This window comes from Coccinella septempunctata, chromosome 3 (genome assembly GCF_907165205.1).
Source record: "Coccinella septempunctata chromosome 3, icCocSept1.1, whole genome shotgun sequence".
Lineage (NCBI taxonomy): Eukaryota > Metazoa > Arthropoda > Insecta > Coleoptera > Coccinellidae > Coccinella > Coccinella septempunctata.
Window position 1 is genome coordinate 10,284,884 of NC_058191.1, and position 13,380 is coordinate 10,298,263.

The following is a 13,380-nucleotide window of genomic DNA, read 5'->3' on the forward strand; positions in this document are numbered from 1 at the left end:
AATTTTTTGATGTTTATCGTGTTCTGTGTTTGACATTTAGGTTAATTAAAAATAAATAAACAAACAACAAACATGAAAATCAACATTTCTGGCATTATTGGTGGTTGATAGCTAAAAAACAAAAAATTATGTCTGGTGGTTGTTCATATTTCTTATGGCCTTGTCGTTTGATGAAGCCCCTCCTCATTACTTATTATTTTTCAACGAAGAGGGGCCTGCAATGAGAAACTAATTATTATTTGATCTATGTGGAAGTTAGCAAACTAAATATTGCAAAATGAGTATTATGGAGTGCCACGAAAAAGGAATCCTTCGGGAATTATCATATGAAGAAACAGTTCATAACTCTTTAAATTTGGATACTTTTTTCTGCAAACATATTATTGAGAAGAGTTATATTGCAATTTATATGATGCATAATATACATATACCTGCTCTTATACTCAGGTGAGGCGAGGAAAGCTAAATGAGTATTTTGTATTTTGTAGTTAATCTAAGAAAATTCAATAAACCTAAAATATGCCATTACATAAATATCGTTAACATTATAGGCATTTTTTTTTTAAAGTATAATAATTTCTTGAGGTCAGTCTTCTATAAAGTTTCAATGCAATTATATTATGCTTTTCACTAATGAGAGTTTCAAAAACCACTGCACAATTTTCTTCCTGAGCTAGACATCATCAAAACTGATTATACACAAAATTTTGTTTGCCTTCGATGATATGTCAGTAATCGATCAATGAAGCTTTTAACTTTTTCAATATTCATATTGAAGGGGCAACAGTTTAGAATCGTAAAATGGTTACATCATAACGATAGTAATTTGATGCAAGAATGATATTCAAACTTCTCACAATTTAATTATCGATTGAACACTGATTGATATTGATCAGTTCAATTAGGTCCCTTAAGTAAATCACCAAATTACTTGCATGAGGTCTCAAGAGGAAATGGTAATTGTAGTAGTACTATTTATTCTTTTGAATGTCAGCAATACTTAATGAAACGAAGTGTGTATGATTGAAGTTCTTTATTAAAATTAACTACAGGAAAAAAAACAACTTTGACATTAAATTTGAATGAAAAAAAACTTCTAAACTTTAAGAAAACTAAAAATTTTTGGATAGATCATGCTAAAAAAATTATTTAGATTGAAGACGCCATGCATCTAATTGATTATAGATTCTGATTTAGTAGTGGCCATCTCAGTTGATCTGTAATTAGTTTTTGTTATTGTAGTATGAAAAGATGCAAGCATGTGTTCATACCTGTGAATACAAATTATTTAGACCAAGAAATACAGGAGCTAATGGAAGAAGCAAACATTCAATACTTGGTGTCCCTAAACGATAACAATAAGTCATTTAGAAATTTTGAAATACTTGGTCATGTAATTCTAGGAAATGATAAAATAATATTGAGGAAAAGAGAAATGAAGGTGGAAAATCACATATCAGACGAGTCATTATTATGTATTCTACCTACTTCTGGTACAACTGGGAAACAAAAGTTAATTAGAATTGAATCTTATTGTATTGAGACAAATGTGAAGTCTTTGAGGTGAGGTGAAAATTTATGTGAAATAATTATCATCACCTGAAATGTTTCAGCAAAATATTCAATTTGGTTGAAACTGATGTGATCTTTTTCGGAACTCCTCTAACATTTGACCCATCATTAGTAGAACTGTTTCTTGCTCTTGAATCTGGAGCTAAACTTCTTATTGTTCCAGAAAAAATCAGATTGAATCCAGAAAGGCTTTTTCGAACATTATTTTCTGGGCAAAAGGAAATTTCAAAAGTCACATTTTTTCAGACAATACCGTCCTTATTTACAAGATGGACAGATAAACAAATTCAGTTTATATTGAAGGAATCTTCTTTGAAATTTCTGGTGCTAGGAGGAGAAGCTTTTCCCTCGAATATATTGGAATTTGAGAGATCTGTGAGAATCTTTAATATTTATGGAATTACAGAAGTTTCTTGTTGGGCCACAATTTACGAAATAACAGATGATAGTAACATATTTCTAGGAAATCCTTTGGATGAAACAAAGTTAAGAATTTGTGAAAATGGAAAGGAAGTCATCGAAGGTGTTGGTGAATTATACATAGGTTAGTTAAGGTTCCAACCCATAATGTTGTAAATATGAAAATCAAGAATTTTGTTATTTTTAATAGCACCAAAAACATTAATGGCCTTTTGTACAGTTTCACTAAATAATGATTTAATTCTCAAACTACATTCAAACAATTTTCATTAATTAAGTATAGTTTAAGGATTCAATCATCGCTTACTGAAACTGTGCAAACAGCCATAAAACATTAAGGGAAAGAAATAGCAGGGGTTTTTCCCGCACTTTTTGGAAAAGTGCCTCTTTGCAACATCAGCTGCGTGCGGGAAAAAGGTTGTAGAAATTTTTTTTTACCATTTTCAACTAATTTTTCAAATTATTAAGGATAGCCTTAATACTGATACTATCTTTCCACTGTTATTATGCTCAATAAAAAAAAATTATTCTGAAATAACTTTGGCTTAAAGTCTCACATGTGTGACGAGATCGCAAATCAATTATAATGGGGAATTCTCCTCAATTTGGGTTATCACTGCATATGCAAGTTTAAAATAAATAATTATGAGTTTCATTCATGATTTTTTCAAATTCACTGCGGAAACTATTCAAAATCATCCTTCAAATATGGAGTTTTTCCATTTCAAATAGGAAGTGATGCAAATTCCAATTAAAAAATGAATGGGCATTTTCCTGCGAATTCTGTGTAGAATTTTTTTAATCAAGATAACAGTGGAAAATGAACAATAATAGTTGCTGAAAATTTCATCCTTCTAATATTAAAAGGCAAAAAACTGATTGCCTTTGTGACATATCCTGAATAGGGAATATTTATCTAAAATTTCAAATACTTCGAGATATCTGCACATCAAAATTCAATGGGGAATCCAAAAATGTAATAGTTCATTGGGCAGGCCACTTGAGAAAACGTTATTGATAGCTACTCTAGTATAACCGGACATGGCAAAAACTGGAAAAATGAATTTTCTGAACCACTTTCACAGTTCTTTATATAATTTTAGATGAGATTAAGAAAGAATAACCCTGCATAAATTTTCAGGTAGTGAAACAAGACATTGTTATGTAAATGATGAGATCGAAAAGGTGGAATGGAGATCCACTGGAGACATCGTACTAAAAAGTCATGAAGGTCTCAAGTATTTAGGTCGAAAAGACAACAGGATAAAACGTTTGGGACATCGAATTTTCGTGAATGAAGTTGAAAAAAAAATTTCTGAGAATATAGAACTCACAGCAAAATGCATATGGAATTTAAAAGATCATAAGTTGCTTTTATTCATTCTTATTCCATTATTTGAACCAAGAAATAGATCAAAAATACTGGATAAATTAAGGAATAAGCTACTACATTTATTACCAACAGAACAATTTCCAGATTTTTTAGATATTGTATCTACATTTCCAGTTACTGAAAATGGTAAACTTGACAAAAGGACTTTGATTGAAATGTATGAACAAAACAAAGATGAACTAAGGAAAAATAAACCCTCTTGTGTTTTTCTAATGATATTGTGCAAATATCTTGGTCATAGTTTGCACAATATTAAAAGAATAAAAAATTTCACATTTGAAGAGTTAGGAGGCAACTCACTATTATATACAATGGTAACAAATGATTTCAAAGTCACTTTGAAATACGATCTACCTTCAGAGTTCCTCTCGTTACTGTTCAATGGGAGTATTGAAAAGTGTTTGAACTTTTTGGACAGTTTTCATGACTGGGATAAATATAGAAGTAACGAGCTCAAGAATGAGGAGCATGTGCAATTGATTAAACGAACCAAGTACTCCGCTAAAGTTGAAGTTGTGTGGAAATACAATTTGTTGGGTTGTGTTGATGCTACTCCATTACTTTATGAGAAACGGTAAGTTGAATAACTTTCATTTCATTCGTTTTACGCGGTGTTGTCACAGACAGAGGGTAGTATTCATCTAAGTAAATTATTTAACCAAAAATCCCCCTCGAAAATATTCAAGATGGCGGAATTATTATCCCCTGAATTTCGATGCGATTTGATTAAAATTGAAGTACGTGACTGTGGAAGATGACGACGCAAGTGGTCGTGACATATGTCACGTCTTGTCTAAGTTCTCACCCTAGTCGAAGTAGTTTGAATAGCGGTGCGAAAGCCCTTGGGAAGAGGAAAACGGAGCGTAGAACCAACCCCATCCTGTCCGAGTTCTCACTCCACCGTAACCTCCCTGGCTGTGTGCAAGCCTCTGGTAAGGTGAAAAGGTACGAAGAACAGAATCCTGCAGTTGTACTTTCTTCCGTCCTGTAATTTGAGGCTGAATTTGAGATCGGATACCCTTTTCTTTCCGTTTAATTCACTCTGTAAAATAATCACTATCTGTACATAATATCGAGAGAATCGTTCAACAAGCAATAGGAGACTATTGACCTACAATAGTTATCACCAACCCCCTATAAGAAGAAAACCTTGTCTTCGACTAGAAGCCACCAGGGTAGGTTTGCTATTTCCCCTATAAAGAATAGCCTGCGCTCGATAACTCTGAGGAAAAGCCGTTACGCTACATATAATGAAATATACAGGGTCGACCACAAAGTTATTGTGGAGTTTGATAGTTAAATTTCTATCACTGATTCACAGTAATAACCTGCGTAGTTCGTTTTAATAAAAAAAAACAATGGTGCAAATGTTACGAAAATGTTGATCTCTTCGAAATATATTTTACACTATTCTGAAGCAAAATGAAAGAAAAAGATTCTAATTTCTAATTATATTTTTTAGGGGAAGAACATATGTCGCCGTGGGAAGTTTCTCCAATTTTTTTGCCATATTGGATGCCCTCACTGGAGAAATACAATTTTGCAGGCAGTTTCCAGACTCCATAGGAAGTGAAGCTTCAGTGTCGCCATGTTTGAATTTTCTATATTTCGGATGCTTCGACGGACATTTGTACTGTATCAATTTGGACGATTATAATGTTTCTTGGAGTTATCGAACGGAAAATTCAATTAAATGCAAGCCAAGCTTTTGTCTGAACAATGGAGCTCTTGTTTTTGGATCCTATGATAAGCACATTCACTGCATCAGAATTGAGGTAAACACTTTTAGAATGTCAATCAACTCGGTCATGAGAAAACATGTACAGAGCATCCCATTTTGGGTGAGACATCCAGGTTTCTCGCTTGTTATTTAAGAAAGAGCTTTGCGTTCTTGTCCTACTTTTTTGTGAAACTCAAGTTGGCCTAATCAGATTTTGCATAACTGTTTCCGTTCATGAGATACAGGGCGATTTTGGAAATTGATACTCTCAGATAGAGAAGAAATACCCAATAAAATTTTTATAATTGATACAAATTTCCACCATTGCATAATATCTTAGTAATTAAACTGTTAATTGCTGTCCATTTTCCCTAATACATAATTGACAATATAAAAGGGTGGTTTTGTGAATCCTGGATAGCTCCTCTGTTGATGCACGAAGTTCTTCGGGAAGGTTGTGTCTGAAACACAATAATAATTCATAGCGATTACAGCTAGATCAGATTTGTTTTTTTTTCTCTCCAATGCCTACTTGATAAAACAACGCGCCTTAATGCATAGTAGGCATAATAGCAACAAGGATGTTTGTATCATCCATGACTGACTACTTTTAACAATCGAAAGCAATAATCCTACTATTAAAACTTGGGAAATTCATGGCCACCTAAAAAAAATTATCATTATGTGATGTTTTAGTGTTTTAAAGCATTTCTAGACATTCTACTTATATAAAATTATACATCATTTTGAAGGGAAAAAGTAACGAATTCAACGAGGTAATAAAATACAGGATGTTCCATTAAAAAAAATATAGGTTTGTGTCGAAAAAAAATTAGTACGCCACTGAATTCTACGGAGAATTCTGTATCAGACGTAGTTTTTAGCTCAGCATTATTCCTAATAACTCCGGAGATAAAGGAGGGGTCCGAAAGTATAAATTTCCAATATCCCCCTGTATATCATAAACGGAAACATTTATGCAAAATCTGATTAGGCCAATTTGAGTTTCACAAAAAAGTAGAACAGGAACGTGAAAACCGCAAGGCTCTATTTAAAATAACAAGCGAAAAACCCTGCTGTCTCACCCAAAATGGGATGCACTGTACAGGGGTGTCCCAATATGAAAATGAGCCACCCCAGACATGCCTCATATTATAATGTAATGTAAAGTTCTCTGGTCTAATCGAATTATCTTCTTTCTTAATGTCTAATTTATCAACAAAATTGCTTCACTAATTTATATATATATTATATATCTATTATATAGTGTGGTGGGGAGCACAATACGGCACATTGCAAAAAAAGCAACAATACCCCAGCAAAATGTGTATTATGTAATGGTCCGCATCCAGCGAACTATAGAGGGTGTCAATTTTATCATGACCTAGTCAAGAAACCTGAAAACGATAATAATAGGTTGAACATACAAAAAACATCATTCAACAACAAACATATGGATAATCAATTACCAACACAACAGCCGCAGAAAATGAATTACGCTGAAGCTCTACGCAAAAATAACAAAACTACAACACAAAATGAAGAAAACAGTTCAACAATACTAAGTACCTTTTTAACAGAATTTAAAGGCATGTTTCAGCAATTAATGCAACAAAATAGCATGATCTTGAGCATGCTCTCAACGCTGATCAACAAAATTCATTAAACTAATTAGAATAGCACAATGGAATGCCAACGGACTCTTGCAACACAAGAATGAAGTTGAAACTTTTTTACAACACAACTTTATCGACATCCTCCTCATAAGTGAGTCACATTTCACTGATAGGTCATACTTCAACATACCAAATTACATCACCTACTCTACCAACCACCCAGACAACACAGCACACGGCGGAACAGCAATTCTAATTAAAAACACAATAAGCCACTATGTAATGCCAGAATACAAAGTTGATCACCTTCAAGCTACTTCGGTCAAAGTAAGAATGTTCTCCTATGAATTGACAATATCAGCTGTCTATTGTCCCCCTAAACACAATCTGAAAATTAACCACTATAGAGATTTCTTTACCACATTAGGCACAAAATTCTTTGTCGGAGGAGATTTTAACAGTAAGAATACTCTCTGGGGCTCACGATTAACCACCACCAAGGGACGAGAGCTGGCCAAATTGTTGCAGGGAAAAAACTACTCCTTCTTGTCTACTGGAAGTCCTACATACTGGCCCAGTGATCCGAATAAAACCCCTGATCTACTAGATTTTTTTATAACAAATGGAATAGCTTCATCATATATGGATGTATGTTCAAGCTATGACCTATCATCAGATCATACTCCAGTAATAGCGTCACTGAGCACCTTGATAATCAATAAAAAGTCTCCACCAAAACTACATAATCGAAAAACCAACTGGGTTGAATACCGCAAATTAATTCATGAGCGGGTCTCTCTTTCCTTGAGACTGAAGGAAAAAAAAGAAATCGAAGAAGCACTTGATTCATTTACAACTATTCTTAAGGATGCAGCCATCCAAAGTACTCCAAGAAGTTGCAATGACAACAAACCAGAACCAATACCATTAGAAATTAAAAAGCTCATTGCTGAAAAACGCAAAATAAGATCTAGATGGCAAAACACACATGCTCCTGCAGACAAAACAGCATTCAATAATATAAGCAATAAACTTAAAAATAGGCTAAGAGAATTGAAGGAAGAATCATTCAATATATATATCACCGGATTGAACCGATACGACAACTCAATATGGAGACCTATAAAATCCAAGGTAAAACCAACAGAACAAAATGTCCCAGTGAAAAACTCAACTGAAACCAATGCTAGATGGGCTAGAAGCGAAAAAGAAAAGGCGAAATTGTTTGCACATTACCTGACAGAGGTATTCAAACCAAATGACCAGGTCATTGATGAAATTGTTGAGGAAAATATTTCTAACATCCCTACAGAAACTCAAAATATAAAGTTCTTAACACCTAAAGAAGTATACAAAGAAATCACTCATCTGAACCTTAAAAAGGCACCAGGTATTGATGGAATAACTGCAAAGATGATCAAAGAACTGCCTAGAAAAGGGATTGTTATGGTAACCTACATCTTTAATGCTATATTGAGACTCGGGCACTGGCCCAGATCACTGAAAACAGCAGAAGTACTCATGATACTGAAACCGGGCAAGAATCCACACGAAGTGACATCATATCGACCCATAAGCCTTCTGCCAATAATCTCGAAAATATTGGAAAGATTATTACTTCAGAGAATAAACGCCGAAATTCCCACAGATCATTGGATTCCTTCACATCAATTCGGATTCAGACAAGGTCACTCAACTGTCCAACAAACGCATCGAATAACGCAAACCATAAACCAAGCGTTTGAAAAGAAGCTATACTGTACTTCAGTCTTTCTGGATGTGAGTCAAGCGTTCGATAAAGTATGGCATTCAGGACTCCTATTCAAGATAAGAAATATTCTTCCTCTAAAATTCTTCAATATACTGAATTCATACCTTACAAACAGACAGTTTAGAACTAGAGTAGGGCATGAAGTATCAGATTATTGTCCCATTCAAGCTGGAGTCCCACAAGGAAGCGTGCTGGGCCCGTTCCTTTACCTACTTTATACCTCGGATCTACCAATAACAGCTCACACTACAACAGGAACATTTGCTGATGACACAACAATAATGGCAGCACATGAAGACCCAGCAACAGCGACTAAACTAGTACAAGAACACCTAGACAAATTACAAATCTGGATGAAAAAGTGGAAAATAAAAATAAATGAAACCAAATCAAAACAAGTAGACTTTACACTGAGAAAGCAACATTGTCCTCCAATCAAATTGAACAACATAATAATTCCACAAGCTACATCAGCAAAATACCTAGGCTTTCATCTAGACACTAGACTAACCTGGAGGGAACATATTATCAAAAAAAGAAAACAAATTGATCTGAAAGTCAGGGAAATTAATTGGCTCATCGGAAGAAAATCCAAGTTACCACTTATAAACAAAATATTGTTGTATAAAACTATCATCACCCCAATATGGACATACGGGATAGAAATCTGGGGATGCGCAAGCAAATCCAGCATAGCTCTGATCCAAAGAACGCAATCGAAAATACTTCGCATGATGGCCAACGCCCCATGGTATGTGTCCAACCAGACTTTACATGAAGACTTAAATATACCATACGTTGAAGAAGTCATCAAGCATAGAAGCAAACATCACCACGCAAGAATGGAAAACCACTCAAATATTTTACTCCAACCCTTACTGGCAAACACCTTATCAAGAAGATTGAAGAGACATTGGCCAGCTGATTTAATGGAATAATGAGATTCTCTCACTGGAGATAATCTCCCCGCCCTTTGACTACTTGTTAACACATTAACTTATAGAATATTATTCTGATTGTTAATAATTATTGAGATTAATAATACTAATTTATATACAGGCACTCACTCTAATTTATTTACAGTCACTGATTTACTTTTTACTACTTAATTGGTAAACTCTTCAGGATTCAATGTTACTCGACTTTATTCAGAAAACTAACTGCCTTGGATTCCACCGCGCGTATCTTGTACGTTGATGCGTCTCTGCTGGGCAATGTTCCAGAGTAGCCGAGAGATGTCGCGAAGTTTCTATCGGCGGCAGGGGCGTATTCAGGGGATTCGGATGTTACCCTGTCCCCTTCTTAAGACATTAGGTCCCCGAAAACTCTAGTTGGTGCGAGTGGACCTAAAAGCATCTGCCTCTGCAACACTCTTGTATTTCGAAATAACATTCCACAGTCTCTTAATTCCTTCGCCGTATGACGGGTTGAAACTGCATATCAGTATCTTAGTTCCAGTTTTATTGAAAATTACACTCGACATGTTTCGAACGATTCTGCAGTTCTCAGCTGCAGCAAGAGCTCAGGTTCACGGCTAAATTTCTTCCTGAAGACGAATGCTATTCCTCTGGACATACGACAATCGGCGACACGATGGGCCAGTGAATAATCTTCAGGCACAGAGAAAAGATCTTGCTGCTGCTCAATGATAACTCCGAATGTTGCTTTCCCAGTTCCACCAAAGCTTGCCATGAATTGGTCGAAGCTCATCTTATCATGCTCCACTTTCTGGGTGGTTGTCCTTCTCAGATGAGCTTCGTAATGTTCATCGTATTTCGCCAAACGATTTTCATGGACCACTCGTCTCTTTTCACTGGGTGGTTTTTGGATACGGTACACATTACATCGTTGATCCTTTTTATCATCTCGTATGTTCTTTCCCAATCCTTCTGTAACTTAGGTGATAGGTCATATTGAGTCTTCATACACTCGCTATTTGGAACATGTAGTGCTCGCCAGCTCTATGCATTCCGGGCTAACATCCAAACTCCAAGTCATAAGGCAACCTTATTTCTCGACCGAACATTATACAGGCTGGTGTCTGTACTGACGATCTGAAGGCCATGGTGAATAGATAAAGGTACCTGTCCCAGTATTTTTGATGATCAAAGACCACTTTAGTAAGATATTTTCCTACAGTTCGATTTATTTTCTCGACTATGCCATCTGACTATGGGTGAAGGGCGGGCTAATCATCACTGTGATCGTTCAGCAAATCGGCCACTGTCGAGTCCTCTTTGTTTGGAAGGGCATAAGCCTCAACGGATGTGGTGAAATAGTCCATCGCCACCAGTATGTACTTTATCCCATCTTCTGGGAATGGGCCAGCAATATTGATGGCGACTAGTTCCAGAGGACTGCCTACGTTATACTGCTTCATTTGCTCTTTACGATTTCCCATCAGGCAATTCGATCAACCACATAATCTGTATTTTCAGCACCAGTTCTTGACGTTTTCCTTTTATTCGACCCAGTTAAAAAGCTCTCTTACTTTTTCTATGGCTTTCTTGACACCGAAATTTCTGTCGTGTAATACTGTAATATTTCTGGCACTTGATTATTGCGTTTTGGAGCACGACATACGTCAAAATTGAAAGAGTTGATTTTCTTGGAAATTTAGGTGCTACCTGAGGATTCTTCGGATCCTCAGGAAAACGACGACCAAGACTACTGAAATAGGGAATACTCCTTCTGACGAAAATGATATATTTTTTATGGAATATCTTTGAAACGTCACATTTTGAAATAACTATTTCAACCGTTTCCCCAAAAAAAAATTATTTTAAGAACTTCAAAATGAAAAATAAAAATGGGTATTTAAAGTTTAAAGCGTTTTGTGAGAATTGTACAAGCTGGCAACATCGACTGAAATATGCCTTGATAATAAAGGACAACAAATGCATTTTCTTGATGAGATAGACAAAGGTCGTAAAATTTCATGGGATTTTTATGGCCGGTTGCAGTTGAACCTCGCGCCTGTAGATCAACAGCTGTTATTTTATAAACAAGCTGATCGGAGATTGTTCTTTTCATTGTCTTGTATGCGCTGTTGCAAAATGTTGAACTCCGCACAAAGCGATTTGAATTTTGAAATCCCATATTTGATCAGAAGTTTCCGGGATGAATTTGAAAAAATCATGAATTAAACTCTTAACTTATTCAGTACAAACTTGCATATGCAGTGATAACCCAAATTGAGGAGAATTCCCCATTGGGTAGACAGCATAAACTCAGTTATTTGTGGTAGATAGCCTCATTTTGCTGAGCGTCTTGACCTGTCACCCCTGACTTGAGGGGCTACTAGCTCATGGGCGGTCCTACGACGGCGTAAAGGAGGTAATCAACCTCCCTGCCCCCCCTGACCACTTGTTTTTCAAATTTCTTCTTCAATTCATGAAATAATAAAAAAAATTCATAATAATGAAATCTATTTCATAGAACCACTGCTGAATTTAATTTGTACTGCAATTTTTTTCCAGAGTGGAGAAAATATCTGGAAAACATTCATTGGAGAGAGTGTAGTTACAGTTCTGATAGTCCACCAAGAGAAAGAGCAAATTATAGTCACAACCTTAGCAGGTTCTTGCATATCAATTTCAGAAAAAACAGGGGCTATATCGTGGCAGCTTAAACTGGGAAACCCAATATTTAGCACACCCCTCTTATTAGATAATAATTTGATCTCCTGTGATGTTTTAGGAAATTTATACTGTACTAATCTAGATATGTGTAACAATCTTTTCATGAACAAAGTTGGAGGAGAAATTTATTCTTCGATTAAATATAAGAATAATCACTTCATTGTTGCATCCACCAAAGGAATATTGTATAAATGTGAACTGATTGTGGATGAATCCGTTTATACTATTGACATTGCCAAGAGCATAAACATAGGAATTTCGGTTTCGTCAACACCTACAATTTTTGTAATGAAAGACAAAACTCTTGTTGCTATGTTTACATCAACAGGTTATTTTTATTTGATAGATTATGAAACTTTTGAAATTGTCTTTCATTGGAAATGTCCCGGTGATATTTATTCATCGTGTGTTATTGATAATAATAACAAGAAATTATATGTGGGATGTAGAGACGATAATTTGTACTGCTTAGATATAGCTGTTACATGATGAGCATGATTTCAATTGTTGCTGTATGGAAAGAATTAAAAGCTTTTATGTTGTGCATAAATAAATTATATTTTATTATATGTGCTTGATTGATCACGAGTAAGATATATGAATACTTCAAAACATTTTGTTTAATTATTTACATGATATGAAAAAAAGCTATTTTTCTTAACTATTTCCTAAAATCTTATCGAAATTGTCACAGAAAAAATCTGGATTTCAAAGTGACGCCACTTTTCGATTCCAGATTAATAAATGTGAACCGTGAACCACCCGATAACAAGTAAAATCGCATTGAGTTCGTCCCAGACGTTCAAAAAAAAACTTAGCTACAACGCCACCTACTGAGACCTGCCGTGAGACTAAACTAGGTAAACAGGGCCCCCACCCCATTCATAAAATTTCATTAAAATTGTCAAAAAAAATTCTATAACTCAACTGACCATTTACCGAGTTTGGTAATGAATCTAAACCCCACACATAAACAACACCCAATCCTAACCTACAGAAGAAATAATCTCATCAAAATTCAGGAGTTCAGGGGGAAACACAGGTACATCACACAAGCTATTTTCAAAGGAGAGTTCCTTCCGTTCAAATTCACTCACCTTCCCATTACTATCTGTATATCATACCGAAAAAAAAGTTATAGTATCAGATCCCGCTGCAGAATCACTACGTTAATTACGTATAGTATAGAGTCAAACACACATTTTTACATACGTTTATGGATAGGAGAATACACTGATAACACCACA

The 13,380-nt window shown here is 35.2% G+C and overlaps 1 protein-coding gene across 2 annotated transcripts; it reads left to right on the top strand.

Annotated features, from left to right (window-relative positions):
- Positions 1–47: 47 nt before the first annotated feature.
- LOC123309867 (beta-alanine-activating enzyme) lies at positions 48–12,700 on the top strand. 2 transcript variants are annotated; one of them, XM_044893160.1, is made up of 7 exons: positions 48–447; positions 1,243–1,339; positions 1,404–1,563; positions 1,614–2,116; positions 3,134–3,959; positions 4,848–5,160; positions 11,972–12,700. In XM_044893160.1, exons 2-7 carry the CDS (start codon positions 1,252–1,254, stop codon positions 12,620–12,622), a joined length of 2,541 nt encoding a protein of 846 aa, XP_044749095.1. In that variant the 5' UTR covers positions 48–447; positions 1,243–1,251; the 3' UTR covers positions 12,623–12,700. The 2 variants fall into 2 exon arrangements, with proteins under 2 accessions (XP_044749095.1, XP_044749094.1); XM_044893159.1 differs by having other exon boundaries at positions 1,243–1,563.
- The last annotated feature ends 680 nt before the right edge of the window (positions 12,701–13,380 follow it).

Coding starts and splice junctions, on each gene's coding strand:
- LOC123309867 (XM_044893159.1), top strand. CDS start 278: ATGAGTATTATGGAGTGCCACGAAAAAGGAATCCTTCGGGAATTATCA. Junction 2,117..3,133: donor TGTTGGTGAATTATACATAG/GTTAGTTAAGGT, acceptor ATAAATTTTCAG/GTAGTGAAACAAGACATTGT. Junction 5,161..11,971: donor TTCACTGCATCAGAATTGAG/GTAAACACTTTT, acceptor ATTTTTTTCCAG/AGTGGAGAAAATATCTGGAA.